The 25033-nt window shown below is 36.0% G+C and overlaps 1 protein-coding gene across 3 annotated transcripts in view; it reads right to left on the bottom strand.

Moving 5' to 3' along the window:
- The window catches only part of LOC129263010 (uncharacterized), a 67842-nt gene extending 43565 nt beyond the window's left edge, over positions 1-24277 (bottom strand). For 2 of the 3 annotated variants that reach the window (XM_064100783.1, XM_064100782.1), the window contains exons 1-8: positions 24253-24277; positions 23174-23664; positions 22695-22743; positions 19907-20424; positions 15042-15090; positions 13020-13321; positions 9928-9976; positions 250-551 (exon numbers count right to left, since the gene is read on the bottom strand). In XM_064100783.1, coding sequence (XP_063956853.1) covers positions 250-551; positions 9928-9976; positions 13020-13321; positions 15042-15090; positions 19907-20424; positions 22695-22743; positions 23174-23439 — 1535 coding nt within the window. In that variant the 5' untranslated portion in view covers positions 23440-23664; positions 24253-24277. Of the gene's footprint in view, positions 1-249; positions 552-9927; positions 9977-13019; positions 13322-15041; positions 15091-19906; positions 20425-22694; positions 22744-23173; positions 23665-24252 lie in introns of those variants that run through there. The other variant, XM_064100784.1, reaches the window with a different exon arrangement.
- Between the last annotated feature and the right edge of the window lie 756 nt (positions 24278-25033).

Here is a 25033-nt window from a genome sequence, read left to right as displayed (position 1 = left end):
GGTCTCATTACAGTTGACTTAAACGTTTTTTTTTTCATCAGTTTGGGATGTTATAATAGGTCAACATATTATATTCAGTGTGATATCCGATTATAAACGACCGTTATAAGGGAATTCAGGGCGGGGCGCTTGACAGTATCGAATTAATATAAGAGCGCTTTGAACACATAATCGGGAGGGGGATTGCATCTGGGCATGGTAAAAATGAAGATCCTCGGCAAATAATGAGTTAAGAACATAGACACTCACTTTATCTGAAGTCGTTGCAATGATGTCAAACGTGTTGAAGACTCGACAAATTCAACAAAGTCATCTGTAGCTGCATTTTGGACATCAATATCTCGCAACCCAGGTAATGACGAGATCAACCCTTGGTAGCATTGTGACGTCAGTTTATTAGCTAGTAGCTTTGTGACGGACGGTAGGTCAGGAGGTGATAGAGAGAAACTGAGCGATGAGTCTGAAATGGTGAGATGGTTCAGTGAGGTGAGGGGTCTCAGACAAGACCACATTCTAGCAGTCATCTCAGAAGACAGATGGCATTTGGTTATCTGAAGGAAAATAGAATAGAAAAGCTGGATAAGAATTACAGCGCAAATAAATGATACATGAACTAATTCTGGGTTCTGACTTTTCTTCACACCTTTCATGCATTTCGTTAAAAGAAACTATATAGTTATTTTAGAAAAAAAAACGATATCCTAGAATTAAACGTGATTTATTTTATTTATTATTTAGACGCTTGAAAATATACGCTAATTTGAAAAAGAAAAACCAAGTAATACACTGTATATACATTTTTTTATAAAATAGATTAAAAAATGGAAGTGTTTAGTTTGGGTAAACTTCCCATCCCCAAATGACATGTCATTATTCCATTTTATTGCCATATCTTTTTAATGCATTTGCACCAAAACGGTTGTGGTGTGAAGTATTAAAGATTAAAAAATTGTTTGATCGACAAATTTACCCATTTTACATCAAACTTTAATACAAAAAAAAAAAGGATGCATAAAATCCCTGCGTAATCTTGTCTTGTCTTTTAAAAGGGTTTCTCAATCATTGGATTAAATTAAAATCTCAGTATTTGATCTATAGGCCTATAAGTTGTCTTCTAATATAGAATTTCTAAATACTTTTTGTCAATAAACATAAGAAAAATACCGAATCTGGGAGCCAGATCTAAATTTGAATCCTAAGTGCCCCAAAATGAAAAAAAAAATTCACGGCGCAAAATTGCTTGAATCAATACAATGAGTATTCAAATTAATTTCATATACCTTTTTTGTATTACTAATGAATAAATATGATATCCTGTTTACTCTTACAAATTATGTTTAGACATTCAATATTCATGACATTGTTTTTCTTTAATACTTGCGCTTCACGCTCGAATGATTTGTTTAGTGAGATCTTCATCCTCTTCGTTGTTTCATTCTGTGCTTAGAATATCCTTTTTGAAGTCAGCTATAGGTCCTCACCGTTTGTGGTTAAGGCCAAAAAAGCGGCAAAAAGAAGGCAAAAAAGAAGGGCGGCGGAGCAAAGAAAAGGAAAGTAGAGCAAAGCCTTTTTGAAGTGATTTCTGATTATGGTAAGATATATTTAGACTTTATTTTTCGCGAGAAAGTGTAACGAGTGAGCGGTTTGGAAAAAAATTAAAAGCTGATGTTGTAAAACTCTTCTTTTTTTTTGGGGGGGGGGGAGGTGGGTCAATTAATGCTAAAAGGGCATCCATGGGAGGTGTTGCGAGCGTGAATTGCATGCTCAAATTCTTGGAAAATTTCAATAAAAAATGAAAATAAAACATGTTGAGTTGTTTTTACAATAATTAAAAAGATGTGCATCTAACTAAATGGTTATGACGAGCGCAAAGCGCGAGCTGAAATATACTGACAAGAAAAGGTTCCTAATTAGGACTGCGTTTAGTTACTTATAACTAAATAGAATGCATCGAATAATGCAAGAGCGAAGCGCGAGCTAAAAAGATATTCCTGCATAAAAGCAAAACACTCTTAGTGTATTTTTTTTCAGATCCTTTCATTGTGTTCGACAAAGATTATTGTGCCTTTTAAACAGTGCCATACAGATGAGCGGAGGCTCGGGAATGATACCCCTCTCCCGCCCCCCCCCCCCCTTCATGAAAAAAAATCATGACCAAGACAAAAGTGGTAAAAATAAAAAGAAAGATAAAATGTAAAATATGATATTATTTTTGAATATTATGTTTAAAATCTACCACAACATTTGATATTGTAATGAAAAAGTGGGAATATTTGCGTGCTCGCTTTGTTCGCTCACAACTTTTTAATACGTTTTTTTCCGATCTACCATATCTAGCTCCTTAAAAAATGACCTAATACACCAATGCCATTGAAATAAATTAATTCCTTCCCGTTTGTCCTGTCGAGCATATAATTGAATTTGGTCAAGGAATCGATAACCTCTTGATTGAAAAATGGATTTCATGTCTTAAAACGATTTGAATAATTACAAGTTTTTTTTATTTATTTATTTATTTGGTATTATTTATACAGGGTAACCCCATCAGTAGTCAAATACTGTTGTACCTGGGGCCCTGTATAACATGATAAAAAAAATACAAGCATATATACAATACAAATGAAAAATACAAATCCTGAACATAAGCAGATGGAAATTTTAAGTATAAATCTAATAACAAAAAATTGTGTGTGAAATTGAGAACAATAATTTAACCCAAAGCTACAAGTAAAAAGTAATAGGGGAACGAAAGATAGAAAGTATGGATGAGTTGAGGTTAAAAAAGAACACAGGAGAGAGCTAAAGCGGGAGAAGAAGGCACATCACCATTTACACTATAATGAAATAATAGTATAGTCTGAAAATATAATTCTTGCTTATATATTAAAATGGGGGTATCTATACCTCCAGTATGACGATGTAAAGGAAGATTTCGACGTGGATTTTTTAACTTCATTAGGAAGTTGGCTCCGCAGGCACGCACCGTGATGGGAGAAGGCTCTTTTACCAGCTTTGGTGCGTGCCCGTGGAACCAAGATTCCACGGTTCAATGCATTTCTTGTATGATGGGAATGGACAGAACTAAATCTCGGGAACAATTCTAAGAGGTAACCTGGGGCTTCGCCCTGCATAGAATTAAACATAGTTGAAACACATTTGAAATCGCCATCGTTCTTCAAGTGGTACCCAATTTAATCTTCCAAACACTACTGCAGTAGGCAGGGGCGGAAATCTCTTCCAAAAAGTAGGGGAAACACAGGGGCGGATCCAGCCTTCGCCGATCTCAATTTTTTTTCAGCCATATTTCCCCCGATCGGCAGCTCGATGAGGATTTTTGTTTGTTTATTTGAAGGGGTAGTCCTCATTAGTCACTTCTTACCTTTATTCTTATAAATTAATATATAATATCATAATCCTTATTTATATGATGCGAGAGCGAAGCGCGAGCAATTTTTTTTTGAAATTTAATGTATTTTTTCCTAAAAATTAAACTGACTCTGGGCAATGTTTGTTATCCTGAAAAAGATGTGTATCCAACTTAATAATTACCATGTTCGCAAAGCGCGAGCAGAATTGAACTCATGGAAAAGATACCTGTTAAAGTAGCATTTAACAATCAAATAATGCGAGTGCGAACTGATTTTTTTTTACAGTTTCTCCTAAAGAATGGAAATCTTAAGCACTTTTTGTAACTCAAACAGAATAGGTATATAAGTATAAGTAAACAATTAATGCGAGCGCGAAGCGCAAGCGGAAAATTTCGAGATTTAGTCCTATAATATTCACTGAACGAGACACTTTATTCATGTTTTGTAAATCCTGAAAAGGATGACTATTAATAATGCAAGCGCAAAGCGCGAGCAGAAATTTTTTATATATGTTTTGAACTAGTACCTTTTGAAAAGGTAGTTGTTAAAGGAAACCAAAACCCAAGAAGAGAAGCAATCTTTTTTGGAAAGAGTAAAATGAGAGGAACAATTTTAAAAAAAGTTTCATCAAAATTGGCTATGAAATAGGCAGGTTATGGACGATCAAAAAGTCTTGTTGTACTTACTATGGGCATCCTCAAATTGGCAAACGTGCTTCAAAATGGCTGATTTTGTGGACAACTCTCCATTTGTTTTGTACACATATTTTCAGATTTCCCCCCTTTATTTTACATATTTCACATTATCTCCGCCTGACCTTGACATATATGGTGTGGATTATATTTTTCCATGACATATGTTGTGCTCAGAAGGAGGAAAGATGCAATTGAAAGATAATGAGGAAAATCTGAAAATTTGTGTACAAAACAAATGGAGAGTTGTCCACAAAATCAGCCATTTTGAAGCACGTTTGCCAATTTGAGGATGCCCATAGAAAGTACAACAAGAGTTTTCAAACTCCCATAACTTGCTTATTTCATAACCGATTTTTATGAAACTTTTTTTGAATTGACCCTCTCATTTTACTCTTTCCAATAATATTACTTCTCTTCTTGGGTTTTGGTTTCCTTTAAGTACTGCGTGCACTTAGCCATGACGGCGTTACATATTTCAGCTATCAAAAAAATGCGAGTGCAAAATTTTTTGAACTTTCTAAAGAAAGAATGGAACATTTTAATCAGTTTTTGTAATCGTGAACAGGATAGCTGTATAAGTCAACGATTGATGCGAGCACGAAACGCAAGCAGAAAAAAAAATCGAGATTTAGACCTAAAAATGGGCCACTCTGTTCATGTTTTGTAAATCATCAAAAGGATGAGTAATATGGGTCTTCCTATATTAATAATGCGAGCACAAAGCGCGAGCAGAAATTTTTTGATATTGTGACCTGAAACTGGAGAATTTATTTAAATTAGAGAACAAGTTGAGTATCTGAATAAACATGCGCGAGCGTGTTTCATATTTAGACCTAGAATCTAGGTATTTTAGGACCGGGACATCTTTACGACATGTCATCATATGAAAATGATGACTATCTTCCTATTCCTCTTGCTAAGCGCGATATGAAACAAAAGGGACAATTTAATTATTAAATTGATATATTTATTAAAGGAAACCAAAACCCAAGAAGAGAAGTAATATTATTGGAAAGAGTAAAATGAGAGGAACAATTCCAAAAAAAGCTTCATTAAAATCGGTTTTGAAATAAGCAAGTTATGGGAGTTTGAAAACTCTTGTTGTACTTTCTATGGGCATCCTCAAATTGGCAAACGTGCTTCAAAATGGCTGATTTTGTGGACAACTCTCCATTTGTTTTGTACACATATTTTCAGATTTTCCCCCTTTATCTTTCAAATTGCATCTTTCCTCCTTCTGAGCACAACATATGTCATGGGAAAATATAATCCACACCATATATGTCAAGGTCAGGCGGAGATAATGTGAAATATGTAAAATAAAGGGGGAAAATCTGAAAATATGTGTACAAAACAAATGGAGAGTTGTCCACAAAATCAGCCATTTTGAAGCACGTTTGTCAATTTGAGGATGCCCATAGTAAGTACAACAAGACTTTTTGATCGTCCATAACTTGCCTATTTCATAGCCGATTTTGATGAAACTTTTTTAAAATTGTTCCTCTCGTTTTACTCTTTCCAATAAGATTGCTTCTCTTCTTGGGTTTTGGTTTCATTTAATGCCTAATGAGGGCGCGAAATCTGATGATATCATGGCATTAAAATTGAACATTTCATTTTTTGTGATTATAAATAGGATGCATCAATTAATTTTTTTTTAACCATCAATACGAGCGCAAATCGCGAGCTAAATTATTTTATTAACTGTCATAAAAAATTATTTATTATTTATTAAAATATCTTTATACAGGATAACAGGCTCAGAATGACTGTTTTTCAGCCTGATCCTGTTAACATAAAAAAACAATATATACATAATAGATAAAAGAGTAACTTCGGTTCTGTACAGCAATGAGTGAATTCAATAACATTTAAAATCAGAATTATCACTAATACCAAATTGTTTAAAGATAAAATACACTACCAGTCACAAATTCCCAGACTCAGCACTACCTGCCTCAGCCAGAGAACAATAGAATCAGTGGACCAAATCCATTGCTCTCCGGCCGAAACAGGCAATAGTGATTCAAAGACCTGTGACTGGTACTGTATTCATTTTTTTTTAATTGACGAAATGGGAAAACTATCCTGTAGACGAAACAATAACTGTGAAAAAGGAGATTTTAAGTAATTTGTTGTATAATTAATATTGAAACATTTATATAACTCGCCAATCAAAATGCGAGCGTGCAGCGCGCTACCCGATACGTCTTGACAATCAGACCTAAAAAGGGATATTTTGAAAACTTTATGGAATACACGAAAATAATTGGTACCTGATAAACCAAAATTTGCGAGCGCGCAGCACAACCAGCAAATGTTAACATTCAGACCATATATCTGACATTTCTACAGAGCACTTTTTAAAAACCATTTTTTAAATTGCACAAAATAATGAAAGTTCGATTTCCGAGGTGAAATATGTTTTGTATGTTGACTTCCAAACTTGATATTAGAACTCCATATCTTGAACAAGATATGTAAATCACCTTAGAGGCAATGCGAGCGCGAAGAGCAAGCGAAAATTTTATATAGTGGCACGAAAGATTCTTTTTATTTTCCAAGACTTCCCCTCATCTTATTTTATGCATTGTCGTCCTTCTCTTCTTTTTTCTTCTCTTTTCCCTCCTTTTTCCTTCTTTCTTTCTCTTTTTTCTTTTTTCGCTCCGCCAAGAGGGGGGAGATGGCGGGTCCCTCGGCCCCCTGGATCCGCCTATGGGAACAAGGGGCGGGAAAATTTGACAAGCAAAAAAAAAGGTTATCATCGCCAAAGTAAGGTAATCTCGTCCGAAAATACTACATGTTTTTATTTCGATTTAGAATGATGTATTTCTTACCATCATAAAAGACCAGAAATAGTAGGGGGGACATTTGATATTGTGTCCCCCTACTATTTTGAGTAGGGGGGGGGGGGACACGTCCCCCTGGGATTTCCGCCCATGGCAGTAGGTGTAATAAAGTCTACCTGCAAGACCAGTCGAACCATTCGTTTGTGCTGTTTTATCAAAGTGTCCTTTAAGTTTTGGTTACAGTTGGTCCAGGCGTTGCAACAGTATTCGAGATGCGGTAAAACTAATGAATTTGCCAATAGTTTAGCACTTGAAACTCTCATGTACTTCCGTAATCTAGCAAAAAGTGCAAGTCTAGACGCAACTTTTTTACTGGTATCGTTTATATGACTTCGCCACGTGAGTTGTTCATCAAAATGTACTCCGAGATATTTAAAATTAGACACTCTTTCAATTCTATGTTGTTCAATGACGATGTTTAGATCACAATTCTTGAGTCTTTGTTGGGTTCCAAAAAGCATGTACTGGGTTTTTGTTAAATTGAGTACCAAATGATTATGCATTAACCAACGATTCACTTTGTGTAGATCTTCATTCATGACAGATTCAATTTCTTGAGTATGTGTACCACTATATATAAGAGCTGCATCATCTGCGTACAACACGATTTCACACTTATCTACAACCTTGGTAATATCGTTTACCATGATTGAGAATAAGAGTGGCCCCAAGATAGACCCTTGGGGAACCCCACTACTCACTTCTATAATTTCAGATTATACCCATTTTACACATGTTCGTTGAGTTCTGCCTTTCAGGTATGAACTGAACCACTCAAGTTCCTTTCCTTAAATACCATGAACAGAAAGTTTATGGTAGGGAATGGAGGATGTGCACACATTGTGTGCGGGAATGACTGATTGAATCCGACGATCGGGGTAATAATATATCTGTAAAGCGCTCAGACACGTCGTTCCGATTGATTAAGCGCTATGTAAAAGCGGATTATTATTATTATTAAAGTTTATCGAGTAATAGATCGTGGTCGACGAAATCAAATGCTTTCCTGAGATTCAGGAAAACTACACCAGTCAGTCGACCACGATCCATCTCTTTGTACAGGCGATCCGTAACATAGGTAAGCACAGTGTGGGTCGAATGATGCTTCCGAAAGCCAGACTGCTCCTTTACTAGTATGTTATTTTCAGTACAGAAATCGTGGAACTGTGTATGGATTACCCTTTCGAACACTTTCATGACTATAGGTAAGACTGATATTGGCCTAAAATTGTTAGGGTCGTGCGTGTCTCCACCTTTGTGTAAGGCAGTAACTTTGGCTTCTTTCCATTCATTTGGTATACAACCAGATTCAATTGAGCTGTTATATATTCTTGCCAAATGAACGTAAATGACTGGTGCAGCCGATTTTTCCAATTAATAACGCAAATCTCCTTGCTTGGATTAACAAAAAGTCTTATTTTCTTACTCATGAAGGAAAATTAAAAGGTAAAAGAGGTTTAAGTGAAAGAAATAATAAGTAAAGTAAATAAATAAATATGTAAATTAAAATGACAGCATAATTCTAAAATTATGGCACAGATAATGAAAAGGTTAAGAGAAAGTCAGCTGATTAGGAAGATGTCTGGTCATTGTTATCATTATATGCCATTTGACGCAAGCCTTCTTTTTAATCCCAGACAAAAACATTCCGTGTTCCCTCAAGCATGAACAAAACTAAATTTTGTTAATGGCATTCGAATGATAAGACCCTAGAGCACATATTAACATCAAAATATAGACATTATAATTGGAAACATTTTTTTATTTTTTATTATTATTATTTTTTTTTTTTGGGGGGGACTTTTCAAATCTGTCCCGGTTTTTGTATACGCGCTTTAGTGCAACAAATGCAATACTAATGCAACCAGTAAGCGTTCAAAATAAATTTCCGTTTTGGTATAGCCTGCCTAGAAGCGAGAGACTATACACTCTTGCTTTAATGAAATAGAGCAATTGAGTATCCCTGAACTTCCTGTGCGAGTTTAAGGTCACATTACCAAGGTCAAATGTCATTTAGGGTAAACGTACTTTGATAATATTGGCGATATTTGTGGAATTGTCATAACTTTAAAAGTTTATGGATCTAGTTCATGAAACTTGAACATAAGAGTAACCATCCATCCATTAAAATCATGTGTATGTTTCAGGTCACATGATTAAGACCAAAGGTAATTTAGGGTCAATAAGCTTAGGCCGTGTTGGGGGTATTTTATGATTGGCATCATAACTTTGAACAACTATGGATCTACACATTAAACATATATATAAGGGTTATCAAGTATGTTTTGAACACGTCTTAGGTCACATGATTTTGGTCAAAGATCATGTTGGGTCAATGGAAATATTAATTTATTATCATACGAAAGCTTTCTTTTGTGAATAATTTTTCAACAGCTGTTTTCAAAGTCAGCACTGTTACAATATCGCAAAATGCATGCCAGACAGCCAAATGCATTCGACTTGTTATTACTTTCTGTTAAAAAAATGCTTAAATATTTAATATTCATAACATATTTTTTATTTACTCATGCTTCACGCTATAATTATTTGTTAAGTGGGATTTTTATCCTCTTTGTGATTTCAAACGGTGCTTTGAATGTCCGATTTTCAAATCAGCTAAAAAAGTGAATAATTATATTGGTGAACATTTCAAAGTAACCACAAATTTCTGGCTGTTTTAAAATTGAGATAGGTGAGGCCATTTAAATTTCGAATCGGCAACTTAGTAAATAAAGTATGACATTTAGAAGGGACAATTTTATGCTTTGCATATCAATGTCACGGATTTTCTTTTCTAAGTACCGATTCCCCCTGGGAAAGTAATGAATATATGAGAAGCAAACGTTGTTTTATTTCATTAAGGAGGAAAACCAAATGATTAAGCTTTTTTTAATAATCACAAATATCCCCCCTTCTATTTGTGAAAGCTAGATCCGCCCCTGATAATGTTACAGTTATATAGCAACAAGCAAGTTACACAAATATTATCCAACCACTTAATACACCTATGCTTACCTGAACACCTTTCGCGGTATCAAAGTCGAATTGCGATCTATCAAGAGTTCTGAATTGTAGAAAAAATAGAAATTCATAACTGGAATGATAGTAAACCATAAAACATCATTCAGATGTGAACTAAGTGCCTTGAAAATTGTTATAAGCTTCAAAGTTATTTGGATAATCATAATGATATTTTCATGATTATAGGTAACGACAATATTATTGTGACAAACATTGTAGAGTTGCTCTTGCGATGTACTAATATTAAAATCATGACCAGTTAAAGAGAGAGAGAGAGAGAGAGAGAGAGAGAGAGAGGGGAGACTTTGTGATGTAATAGACGTATACATTTGTAATGATATACTTTATTGTTCCCTTTTTATATATAATATCCAGCCAAACAGCTGTCCAGATGAATTTTGACTACGATGAATTTTGACTACGAGCGAGGAAAATCCGTTTAAGTACCTCGACCACTTTGCTCAATATATTTGCCGAATAATTCTGTCTCCTGCCAGCACATCCTGTATCGGTATAAATGTGAGCGATGGAAAAAGAATTCAGTTTAAGTGGATCTACTTTTTTTACTACGTGTTGTGATCTCATTACAGTTTACCTAAAATGTTTTTTCAGCAATTTGGGATATTATAATAGGCCGACATACTACATTCAGCGTGATATCCGATTATAAATGACCGTTATAAGGGAAGGGCGCCTGGGAAGCGGGGGTGCTGGGGGTGCTGAAGCACCCCCAGAAATTATCCTGGGGGTGCTGCGTGTATTATTTTCCATAGACAGCACCCCCACGAAATCAGGTTCCCCCTGTATTTTTTTTTAAATATGTTATAATGTACATATTAATTATCACATCCGACAATCGCAAATCATTTACATAGATATTCCAATAACATCCCTCCTATAACGCGACTCAATTAAGCTCCAGCGGGGCAGCACTCCGATACAGACGTGGTCGCACGCAATACATGATAACCATACACACTCTTCAATAGCAGGGAGGGACATGGGGTGCACTTGAAACTTCCAGGTTTTATGTCGAATCAAGTGAGCGCGCGCCCGACCGCCCGTGTATTGTATACAAAAATTACAAGTCAGACAATAGAAATCAAATGTCACAGTCTTTTTCGCCATGGCCCTACGGGCTGGGAAGCGGGGGCCCTGGGGATGAAGTACCCCAAAATTTTTTGGGGTGCTGCGTTTGTTATTTTCCATAGGCAGCGCACCTCCTGGAAATCTAGTGGTAGGTATGATAAATGACAGAAATGTAATGAAAATGAACGACCTTTTGTAGAACCTCCCCCCCCCATTTCAGAATTTTCCGACACATTACTTGAAATAGTGTTTAAATTCACCCTCTTTCAGATCGGAATATCAAATATTTTCTGCTCGCGCTTCGCGCTCGCATTATTGATTTTAATAAAAAATGTATTTAGAATGCCCAGAAACTAGGTCTAACTCTAAACACGCGCACGCATGTGTATTCAGAAACGCAGCTTGATTGGGGGGGGGGGGGGGGGGGGGTACTCCGGGCTGAAAATATTTATTTCAAATACATTTTATAAAAATGAATAAATTTCATCAAAATCTGATAATTCTAAAGTTTAGCAATATTTTATGAAAATGGTGGTATGCATGTCGTCATGGATATTTAATAGGTGGGCTGATGCTGTCACATCCCCACTATCCTAGCTGTTCCTTGTGGAATCAAAATTGTTTCATTTGTTTATACCAGAATGAACGACATGTCTCCCTTATAATGAAATAAGTTGCAGCAAAGAATATCTAATGGACTAAATCAGTTTTAGTCCATTGTTTTGGGTCTTGAAATGAAAATATTGAATAAACCTAATTTTATATAATAAAATACAAAAGAACAAGTGGGGAATAATGCTAATCTTTAAAATGCAATAACTGTGATATTCCTTGTCTGATTTTGATCAAATCTTTATTCTTATGTTCGTCTGAGTTTTCTCAAACCATTTTACATTCAGTGTGGAGTTTCAGATCAGAATATCAAAATTTTTCTGCTCGCGCTTCGCGCTCACATTATTAATTTAAGAATATATCCAATTACCCATCAATTTCTTGATTTACAAAACATGAATAGAATGTCCCGTTTTCAGGTCTGAAATCTCAATTTTGTTTCCGCTCGCATCAATTGTATAGTTATATACCTATATTAGAAAAGTGCATAAGATGTCTCGTTTTTAGGTGTGAAATCTCATTTTTATTTCCGCTCGCGCTTCGCGCTCGCATCAATTGTATAGTTTATACCTATCCTCATCATGATTAGAAAAGTACTTAGAATCTCTCGTTTTTTGGGTCTGAAATCTCAATTTTGTTTCCGTTCGCGCTTTGCGCTCGCATCAATTGTATATATACCTATCCTGTTCATAATTTTAAAACGTGCTTAGAATGTCCAGTATTTAGGTCGGAATGTCAAATTTTCAGCTCGCGCTTCGCGCTCGCATTATTTGATTGTTGATATATGTATCGTCTTCATGGGTAACTGCAAACAGTCCTTATAACACGTCCCTTTCGATCAGGCCAGAGCGTATATAAAAAAAATATCTGCTCGCGCTGATCGCGCTCACAATTATTATTATTTGTTACATACGCATCTTGGACCACAAACATTGCTCATAATGTTCAATTTTCAGGACAAAATACATGAAATTTCTACAAAAAAATAGCTCGCGCTTCGCGCTCGAATTACCTAATTATATATCTATGTTCTTTTATAAGAAGAAAGCTAAGAAGTGACTGTCATATATATGTATATATATATATATATATGTATGTGTGTGTGTGTGAGGGTGGGTGTGTGTGTGTGTGTGGTATGTGTGGTATGTGTGTGTGTGTAATTATGGAAAATTCAATTGTGTCTGTCCCCCCCCCCCCACCTCTGAGGAGAGATTTCAGCACCCCCACTGAAAACATCGTTCCCAGGTCCCTGAAGGGCGGGGCGCTTGACAGTATCGAATTAATATAAGAGCGCTTTGAACACATAATCGGGAGGGGGATTGCATCCGGGCATGGTAAAAATGAACATCCTCGGCAAATAATGAGTTAAGAACATAGACACTCACTTTATCTTAAGTCGTTGCAATGATGTCAAACGTGTTGAAGACTCGACAAATTCAACAAAGTCATCTGTAGCTGCATTTTGGACATCAATATCTCGCAACCCAGGTAATAACGAGATCAACCCTTGGTAGCATTGTGACGTCAGTTTATTAGCTAGTAGCTTTGTGACGGACGGTAGTTCAGGAGGTGATAGAGAGAAACTGAGCGATGAGTCTGAAATGGTGAGATGGTTCAGTGAGGTGAGGGGTCTCAGACAAGACCACATTCTAGCAGTCATCTCAGAAGACAGATGGCATTTGGTTATCTGAAGGAAAATAGAATAGAAAAGCTGGATAAGAATTACAGCGCAAATAAATGATACATGAACTAATTCTGGGTTCTGACTTTTCTTCACACCTTTCATGCATTTCGTCAAAAGAAACTATATAGTTATTTTAGAAAAAAAAACGATATCCTAGAATTAAACGTGATTTCTTTTATTTATTATTTAGACGCTTGAAAATATACGCTAATTTGAAAAAAATCTGAAAGAAAAACCAAGTAATACACTGTATATACATTTTTTTAAAAATAAAATAGATTAAAAAATGGAAGCGTTTAGTTTGGGTAAACTTCCCATCCCCGAATACATGTCACTATTCCATTTGATTGTCTTATTTTTTTAATGCATGTGCACCAAAACGGTTGTCGTGTGAAGTTTTAAAGCTTAAAAAATGTTTGATCGACAAATTTACCCATTTTACATCAAACTTTAATACAAAAAAAAAAACGGATGCATAAAATTCCTGCGTAATCTTGTCTTGTCTTTTAAAAGAGTTTCTCAATTATTGGATTAACTTAAAATCTCAGGATTTGATCTATAGGCCTATACGTTGTCTTCTAATATAAAATTTCTAAATACGTCAAGTAGGTACTCTAACGCGTTTTTTGTCAATAAACATAAGAAAAATAACGAATCTGGGAGCCAGATCTAAATTTGAATCCCAAGTGCCCCAAAATGAAAAAGAAATCACAGCGCAAAATTGCTTGAATAACTATTATGTTTCGTCAGAATATTGTTACGAAACTAGCAAACATCAGCTTTTAGCGGCCGGGGGTGGGGGACACGTGGAAAATATTCCCCTTTCAATTGGTGAAAGCTGGATCTGCCCCTGATATCATTACAGCTATACAGTGCGTCCCAGAAAAAAAAGAAACCGAGATTTAGCGATGATTTATCATAACTTAATCATAAATAACATAGGCAGATGACCTACCAATGTAAAGCTTAGAATCTCTTCTTTCATCTGGTATTACCTAGATTATTCCTCATTCGCGCATGAGTGAGCAAAAACAATTCGAAGCCAAAAACTCATTTGGCGGGGCGTATCTCAATTTAAAAAAAGAAAATCATATAAATAATAAGTTCAATATCCGCTCTTTTATTTGATACCTTAATCACAGAAAATGGTCAAGAAGTAAAAAAGTTATGATCCCTCGAAACAACGCTTGTATTTCCATAACTTCATTAAATAAACGGGTTTTTCACCGTTCTCCCACGCACGGTAACAAAAGACTTAATGCATTGCTGATCGTCAACAAAACGGAGTGTCGATTGAGTTTGAACGCTAGCCTGTAAAACTTCCTCAGTTTATGAAATTATTGAAATTAAAGCCTTTTTTTAAAATAACCAGAACTTTGTTATTTCTTGACCATTTTCTGTAATTGAGGTATCAGATTAAAGAGCAGATATTGAACTTTTTAAAAATGTGGTTTTCTTTTTAAAACCCAAATACGGCAGGCCAAGTGACTTTTTGATATCCCATTTTCAAATTGATTTGCTCACTCATGCGTGAATGAGAAATAATCTAAGTAATTTCAGATGAAAGAAGAGATTCTAAGCTTTAAAATGGTAGGTCATTTGTCTATTGTATTTGTGATTAAGTTATGATAAATCATCGAAAAATATCGGTTTCCTTTTTTCTGGGATGCACTGTATAGTAACCACCAAGTTACACAAATAATATACATCCACCTATGCTCACCTGAACACCTTCCGCGATATCAAAGTCGAAATGCCATTTATCAAGAGTTCTAAATTGTATAGAAAATAGAAATTCATAACGGGAATGAAAATAAACCATAAAACATCATTCAATTGTGAACTAATTGTGAACATTGGAATTGTGACCAGTAAGAGAGAGAGAGAGATGCCAAAAAATATCTGTTGTCGATTCTCTGATGATTATTTTCATATCAAGCGCAGTAAACAAGTCAATATCTCGGTATATACAAAACTGATGCTTGATAAAAGAGGTATTTTGAGATTCATTACTGATCATAGTGATCATCATGATCAGAATGAGAGACTTCATCAGATTACAATTTTTTTACCTCGTATCATTATTATCATAAGCGTAGTCGATAAAACATAAGAGAACATATAATTCATGGAGGAAAAAGAAATTTCCATTGTGATGGAGGTAATTAGACAAGCGACTTCAGAATTCAATGGAATAGACAAAACACGAAAGATATGGTTGATTTTTCAATAGTTAGACATGTTAGATATTGTTATGAAGGTAATATGCAATAATCACTTCAAGCGTCAACACACCGTAGTGAGATAAATCTAGAAAAATCGATTTACAGAGAAGATACAAAAGTCACATCTAGGAGCTATGATGATAGAAAACATTCGGATAGCAGCATCCGACTAGTTACTGGTGAGCTCATATAAGTTACGGAAGACAAGCGAGCCACTTATTTCAAGATTCAAGATTCAAGATTCAAGATTCAAGATTCAAGATTGTTTTATTGGTCAATGAATGCTAAGCATACAGAGAAATTTAGTTTCCAATGGCTTTAAACACATAACATACACACTAAATAAGATATATCATAACAATCTAACTCTACATAAACAATACAACTTAGACTATTGATAACTGCAATAGGTTGATAACCCCTAGAATTCATAATTCGAAATTCATAAAGTATAAGAAATAGGTGATGAGATGTCTGCATGCTGCCAACCCCACCCGCCCCCCCATCCTAGTATGAGGTATGTTATCATCATAAATTGACACTTACAAGATACCCGTTCAAAAGAGTGAAGGATATGAAAGAAATTATGAAAGGAAGCTGGAAGGAAAGGTAAAGTGTAGAAGAAGAAGAAAAGGAAAGGGAAAAGAAAGAACAGGAAAGAAGAAGAAAGGAGAAAAAAAGAAGCAGAAGAACTGAGTAGGAGAAGAGGGAGAGGAAGAAGAAAAAAGAGGAGAAAATGAAAAAGTAAAAGAGGAAGAAGAAAAAAAGAAAAAGGAAAAGAGAAAGATATATCATCGTGTTACTTTTGAGTTATACACATGTATAGAATTAGGAATAAAGGAGTACCGGTAGCGTGAAAGGCGTGTGCGGGGGGGGGGGGGGGACACAGTCGTATTCCTGAACGATTAAAACGGAACCAATCATTGAGGAGGTGAGTCTTGTCTGCCATTATGGTATGTACTTTGGCAAGTATGCGTTCTTCGTAAATTGCTTGGACAGGGGACAAATCCATGCCTATCGTCTTTTGTGCAATTCGTCGAATCCGGTCTATTCTTTGTTTTTGCTCGTTTGACATATTTCCGAAAGTACATACCAGGTTGAAAGTTATTACACTTTTGATGATTGATTGATTGAACAGTTTCAGTATAGTTTTATCGATGTGAAAACTTTTAAGTTTTCGCAAGAAAAACATCCTTTGATTTGTTCTATTTTGTACTGATAGACAATTTTGCTTCCATGAGAGCTTGTCATCAATGATTGTTCCGAGGTATTTGTACTCATGTACCTGCTCAATGACATCTCCGTGAATACGGAGTGGTTCATGAATTTTATCACCCTTCCGAAAATCAATGATAATTTCTTTGGTTTTACTGGTATTCAATATCAGGTAATGATCGTCACACCAACTGACAAAATCATTTATCTGTGAGATATATTCATTAGGATCATTGAACAGGTAGCCTGTTATCACGGTATCGTCGGCATACTTGATTACACTGCAGGATGTCTTCGTACCTATGTAATTACTCGTGTACAACGAGAAAAGAACGGGAGATAATACGCAACCTTGGGGGGCTCCAATTTGCGTCACCAACTCTCTTGACTGACAGTTCCCAGCTTTAACTGATTGAATTCTCGAGCAAAGGAAATTTTGGATACATAGAATAAGTCTGGGGTTTACTTTCATATCTATCAACATTTGTACAAGGCAATGAGGTGCAATCGTATTAAATGCACTCGAGAAGTCAAGAAATAGTGATCGCGTGTACGACTTTGCACGGTCGAGATGCTCATATATCTTATGGAGAAAAACGAGGGTAGCATCTTCTACACTTCTCTTTGACCGATAGGCAAATTGACATGGGTCTATTTGACACTGTGATTCTTTTAACAATTGGACAAGAAAGAGCCTTTCGAAACATTTCATAACATTTGATGTTAGTGCTACCGGTCGGAAATCGTTTGGTTCACGGGCTTTGTTTATCTTAGGGATTGGTATGATTATGGAGGTTTTCCACAATTTCGGGATAACCCCTGTATCCATACACAATTGAAAAATATGACATAGAATTGGAGATAACTGTTGGTTACAGTATTTCAATAATCTATTGCAAATGCCATCCGGGCCGGTTGCTTTGTTTACTTTTACCTTCCCCAGCACCCTCCTAACATTTTCTTCAGAGAACAGAACTCTATTACTGTCACCAAACTGGGAAATCAAATGTTCTAAATGACCTTTCAGAACAATATTTTCCCTATGAAAATCATGTACTTCAAATCTTGAGTAAAAACTATTGAGTTCATCAACAAAGTCTGCGGTAAAGTCCGGAGACTTTTTCTTCCCTTTGTATCCCGTAATTGTTTCCATCGCGCGCCATGCTGCTTGAGTGTTATTTTGAGAGAAACTGCGTTCAAGTTTGCTTTTGTAGGACCGTTTACAAGACTTAATCTCCCGATCAATCTGTTTTTGTACATCTTTTAGCTGACCTCGATCACCACTCTTGAACACCTTCCTTTTTTCATGCAGCAGCTTCTTCAGCGAACTACTGACCCATGGTTTATCGTTAGCAAAGACCTTTTTTCTTTTTCTGGTATAATCGTCTGAGCACAATACCGAATGTAATCAGAAATTACATCGACCGACTGATCCACCGTGTTTTGTGTTTCGAAGAAAAGATTCCAATCCGTTGATTCATAACATGCGCGAAGTTCCTCAATTGCTTCCTCGGTCCAGCACTGGCGAACCTTTTTTACCGGCTTGTTTCTTTTTAGCTTCTGTTGGTAGGACGGTACTAACAAGACATTGTTGTGATCCGATGCACCGAGCTGTGGACAGGCCTTTGTTTTGTATGCCGTGGGAACATTTCCATAGCAACGATCTAGCGTCGCATCGTTACGTGTAGGTTGTGTAACGTACTGTTCGTATGTGGGCAAAACATGTTCTAATGTGCACTGATTGAAATCCCCAGTTACAAATTTCGGGCTGTCAGGCGAAACAGATTCCAAATGGTTTATCCTATCAGCAATTAGCCCATGAACTGCTTTTTCTATTGAGGTCATTGAATGGAGAATTTCTGCTATTTTCTTCAGTAATATTTGCAAAGGAACATTATTAGTTTCTATCCTATTTCATCCAAGTTGCTATTATGAACTGTATTAATGTTAGAACCGAGTAAAGCGAGAAAGTATTATACATGTATATATATATATATATAAGCGTAGCTTAAAGGAGAAATATATTGATTATGAATGTGGTTTAATTATATATCAATGGAAAGGTAATGATTTGGGGATTATCAGTGGGTTATTCAAAAATAACGAAAATAATACAAAAGGTGAAAATCGCCGAATAAAAAACGCTAAAATGCCTATCCGAAATATGCCTCACATCGGTCTCTGAATTGACTCGAATTTGATGATGTCACTTTCTGTACGAGAGGCGTGATTGGCTCTCCCAATTTTAGATAAAATTCTGTTTTTTTTCATTTCGGGATCGAAGTATTCAGTGACAATGTGGAGAAAACGAACCCACGCAACAGGTTTTGCATGCAAGTGGAGCTTCACGTGGGAGAGCCAATCACGCCTCTCGTACAGACAGTGACGTCATAAAAAAATCCCCAATTTCGTGGACGTAATTCTGCGTGTTTGAAGCATTCAGAGAGAGAACTTTCAACTATCAATTAACTGAGTTTCATCAGTCTCCACGATAAATGATGTACACCATCGTGTTCTCCTTACTTTTTCCTTTAATTTGATATATGATTCTTTACTTTTACGATTTTCAATATATTTCTACTTTAAATCAATGTTCCCCAGAGCTATCTACCCTTTGGAAAAAATGGTGATGCCGAAAATATGTCTCTGTCGGAAATCGAAGCCAGGCCCCAAGCTTTGAACACCGGTGCCTTAACCACTAGACCACAGAGACGGGTTAGTGGCTAGGGCGACCCCGATCCAATTGACCGTCAGAGAGCCAGATCTGATTTAAGCTACGCCTACCATTATTACTATTACTACCACTACTACTACTACTACTACTACTACTACTATTGTTAATACTCCCGACATAGATAAGGTCGAGGTATGTAGGTAAACATAATGGTATCGAGATACTCTGAGAACATCCGACTGGCTGCTGTTTATTCAATTTAAAGGATGGATTAAATCATGTGCCAAATCTTTGTAGCCGATCTAACTTAATATTTTTAAGTCAGAGTCGCCTTCATGTTAACATGGATCCTACTGTTACGGAAGCAAATATCCATTAATACATGTACCTGCTTTTTGAACTTCCGTACAGTGGCACTTAAGATTGGCAAGAGTTAAGCATGTATAGATGAATACAAAAACAAACCCGACTCACTCTACATTCAGATGAGCCAATGATGCCAAAGAGGTCGATGACTCGAGCAGTTCAACAAGGTCTTCTTCATTCAAATTAATAACTCCAGACAAACCAATCGACTGCAGGTTCTTGTAATGTTGTCTGATCAGCAGACTCAGTGTTCTCATAGTCTCACGCGATACACGAATCTTCTCTGGTTGGAGTGATGGCGGTGCGTGAAAGTTGATGTTTGTGAGTTTCTGTCCTGTTCGCCTGAGACCAGCAGTGATCTGGGATATGTCTCTATCTGCATTATCAGTGGTGATATCGATCATTACCAAACCAGGGAGCGATGAGATCAGTCCTTCATAGCATTGTGACGTCACTTTCTCAGCTGATAGCGCTGTGACGGATAGCAGTTGAGGGGGTGATGGAGGGAAACTGAGAGATGAGTCTGAGATGCTTAGATGGGTCAGTAGGTTGAAGGATCCCAGACAGTTCCACAACCTGGTAGTCATATCATCATTCATATCATTACCAAGCTCATATTTACTAATCTGAAAAAGAAAATGAAAACGAATTTGTGTGTATGAAAATAAAGCTATATTAAATCAAATGAATATCGAAATGATTTTCAAACGGAACTATTATTTAAAACGTAAAGGAGAAAATCCTAAATGTATTAACAAATATAGTGGTACATATAGCTAAAGTAAATAAACAACAATCATATCTAACATTGAATCTCTAGACATAACTGTTAAAGCAAATTATTAAGAGCAGTCTTTAAAATTCGATGCTATTGAATTATGGCCAAAAATAAAGTAACGTACGATATTTATTGGACAACAATTAATATGAAAAGAACAAAAACAAAGAATTAAATAATATTTTCATTAGATAAAATGCAAATGAAATTGAATGTGGTAACGGTTTTGTTTTTATTTTACATATGTTACTAATGCTATAAGATACAGAATACTGTCATAAGAAATTGCCTTGTCGGATCTTTAGTTAATGGATTAGAGCAATGGTGTGCCTTTTTATGAATATATTAGCATAACGTATTCATATGAAATAAAATATAACACATGTTATACAATGATAAATTTAGTGGAAAGCACCTATGCGACGGTGTAGACTATGTCATCCTCTACCCTGGTCCAAATTTTATTTGACATCGAGCGATCCGCCCCATCCAAGAATTAAAGCTCGCAAATGAGCATAGTTACGTTAGGCTCAAACTTATTTTCTCCCTATTGTCTTTGTGTGGGATATTGACAACCAAATTAAATTGTTATATATCAACTTAAAGCTTATGAAATATTTTTTTCACTTTTGATTGAAGACTGACTATTCATTATTGGCGAAAAACACTCGAATTTGGGCTGGCAGGTTTTTTATTGGGTAAGATTTGAAACAAAAAACTTCATGATAGATATGTTTGATTTTTTTTTCTGGAAATTGGGGAGAAAATTAAATATCTTATTTCGAGGAAATATGCTCTCCATTCAATCATAATCTAGAGACTCCTTTTATTTCTTTCTTAGTTTTGCATTTGGAATTATATAGTACGTCGTACTACTCTTCTAATAAAATATTATAATTTTCTTATCAATATCAGCTTGCTAACTTTTTGTGATTGATGATTTTGCCATTTCGTTAGTTATAGATAGTCTATGTCTGTTTTGTTAGTGTGATGGCTATTCAAAGTGGAAGTTCGCCCTGAAGAAAAGTCTTCTGTAAAAATACCCCCCCCCAAAAAAAAAAAATATCGGTGAAGCTTTGGAGGAAATCCATTAAAGATAAAGAAAGTTATTAAATTTTTTTTATTTGGATTTTTGACGTCATAAACTAGCAGCTACCCATATGTTATGTATATGATATAAAATGCATGAGTTTCATTTTTAATGGTTTCTGATAGCTTATTTTTGTTATATTTGTCATTATTGGGAGTGAAATAATTTGTCTATTGATGTACAAGAGGTAAAGTGAAATCCCTTTTAATTTTTTTCTTGTAAATGATTTTTCATTGATTTTTACCATTTGCTTTGTATAAATGCTGCTCGCATATGGCATTACAAACAACAAAAATGTCAAAATTCGAAAAACTAATTTATTTGATTAATTTATCAAAAACATTCGGCAATATTCTTTGTTTATTTCTTCTACTATTTTACAATAAACAAATTTTCAGGGTAAACTACCCCTTTTAACGCTTGGCACCGAGTACTAATATAAAAACATCATTGCATGTTAATCACTCTTTACAGTGAATGAATCGAAAAATATAAATGAATAAATAAAACAATGTATAAAAATATTACATTATGTATAATAGTTGATGAAAAAAGCGTAGTAGGTATACCTTGATCCCGTATGACATGTGACTTATATATGAGAGAAAGGGTAAATTGTGTGAGGGCAAAGGAAATTCGAGTGATGCTATTGTATATCATTGGGGTATTCCAACCGCATTCACGAGTCTAATTAAAGATAACTACGTTCTTAGAAAATGTTATCTTAAAATATGAACTTCCGAAAAGCTGATACAAAAAAAGTTTTGCGTCAAAAGCAAAGGTCGTGAAGAACGTTCAGAGTAGAATCATACGATAGGTTAGTTTACCATTGGCGGATCTACGGGGGTGGGGGTTGAGATGATTCACACCCCCCCTTGGACTGCCAAGTAAAAAAAAAATGATGACCCACATTTAGGAGCCGACCCCAATTACCTCCATTCTATAGGGATTTTGTTTGTTTACTTGTGAAATGGCCTTCATTTGTTAGTGAAACCATACTTTTTCGATTAGACACAACCCATGCTCACCTCAACACCAAAAGTTGTTTTGAAGTTGAAAGACCAGCCATCGAGAAATCTATAAATTAAAGGGAAATGGCGATTGATGACAACATTATGATGACAGCATCTGCCGTCGGAAACTTAACGATATCCCTATAACGTTTAAAGCCGTTTTAATTGTACTTACGGAATGTCGATCCCCATGTCAAAGAATTACATTTTAAGAGATCCCATAACATGCATAATATGAAGGGAAAAGATGGCCCGTTGACCCTCAAATTCAAACCTCATTAAAACATTGTGGTCAAACGTTTCAATCGTGATGATGACACCGAATGACATAACAATTTTATAATTTGCTTATTCTGAATAGCTGACTAAATGTTAATTTATTCTCCCATTTACTTAAAAATCATTATTCGTTTTCCTACCACCTGGAAATAAGATGGTTGGAATGTACAGCATTAAATTTGGTTGTTTTTATTGTCTTGAAAATAACAACTCACTCTAGTTGTAGATAAGCCAATGATGCCAAAAATGCCAACGACTCGATGAGTTCAACACAACATACTTTATTCATTTCTCCAGATCCGTCCAATTTAAGAATTGTCGTGTCGTCGATGTGTTTTTTGAACAGCAGACCCGGTCTTACCACATTCCGTGTCCGGAGTGGCAGCGGAATGCCGCGAAGAATGATCCGATCGAGTCTCTGTCCTCCTGTTCGACGAAGAACGGCCGTAATCGGATGTATGTCTCCCTCTGCATCATCCATAGTGATATCGATATTTACCAAACCAGGGAGAGATGAGATCAGATCTTTATAGCATCGTGACGTCACTTTCTCAGCTGATAGCTTTGTGACTGATGAAAGCTCAATCGAAGATGAAGGGAAACTGAGAAATGAGTCTGAGATGCATAGACGGCTCAGTGAGTTGAAGGATCTCAGACAGGACCACAACCTGGTAGTCGTCTCTTCAGAAAGCTTATATTTACTTATCTAAAGATGACAAAATGAAAAGGAAAATTATGGAAATGATAGTACAGCTAATATGAAATTAAATGAATAATGAAAGGTATTACACACGTAATTATTATGTACAATTTATTGATGGAAATCCTTCTGGTATTGTCAAAATGAGTGGTACATTTACATATGTTTCTTTTCTCGATCGCTACCCCCCCCCCCCTGTCCCCGTTTAATATTTATATATATATTTGGGCCAGGAGGCCGGGGATTACCTGCTTAGTCACATCAATATGGTATCCACGTACAGGTATGGGGTTAACGATTGACCATCTCCATTTCATTAACCAACATCGACAATTACAGTTCAAGCCTCCAGAAGCCCTACCAAGACTCTGGGTCTATAACCGCCCCCGAGTAGGCCTACACTTTTCACCTTGCCAGATAGCAACAAGGCCCCCATAGTCCTGTCTCAGTACTCCCACCCCTTGTTCATACTTTGGCATTTTAAATAAGACCAACTATAACTTTCTGGTGAGGTGTTTTTGAAATTTTGTTTTCATATGGTTATTAACAGTAACCTTTTGGTGTAGATAGTCTTGGCAGTCAAAGCATACTTACACAACCGACAAGATGCGTTGAAGCAAGTGGGCTATATTAAAAAGGAAAGAAAAACAAAATCATTGGCACTTGTACTTTTGGCAGAGTTTGAAAGCAAAAAGTGAAATAATAAAAAAAAATCACTTGGAAATTTATTATCATGACTAGGTAAAGGGAGGAAGGAAAGGATGTTGAGGATTCGTATTAATATGATTCCTTTATTTGAAAAAAAATACAATATTCTAAAGCCAAAAGCGATAAGCTTTAATAATGCCCCCTCTGCACCAGAGGAAGTACTCGCTACGTTGTTAGAATTCACAAAAACCAAGGACGTGACGCCTAATTCATTTGATTTTCTAGAAAGATGTGGAATTTTCACGTACATGCCACGTCACCGTCACGTTATTTTGAAGTTTCTGCTGCGTGTGCGATATTGATTCTGAGTGCAGAAGCGGCCCATGAGGTATTGAAACAGTTCCCATTACGTTCTGAGTACACTTATCAGATTACGCCACTTGTTGTACCTTCGTCTATTTGGAGGTAGCGCCAACTGATACCCCATTACACCAACGCTACGTCCATGCAGTTTTCGCTGCGTCTAAGAAAAAAAGGCCATGACGTAGTGGAAACTGCTTCAGCGCACTGAGAGCGTAGCGAGTCACTGTTTTTGACCTGGCATAGTCTGCATGATCTCTGGAGACCAAGTTTCCGCCACGTGGACTTTGAACATGTCCAAAGTCAACGTAGCGGGAGCACCATCTGAATGCTCCAATTACGCAGTAAAGACCTACAAACAGCTCGA

Source organism: Lytechinus pictus, chromosome 6 (genome assembly GCF_037042905.1).
Source record: "Lytechinus pictus isolate F3 Inbred chromosome 6, Lp3.0, whole genome shotgun sequence".
Lineage (NCBI taxonomy): Eukaryota > Metazoa > Echinodermata > Echinoidea > Temnopleuroida > Toxopneustidae > Lytechinus > Lytechinus pictus.
The sequence above is the reverse complement of the archived record's forward strand: the minus strand, read 5'-3'. Positions and strand labels throughout refer to the sequence as shown.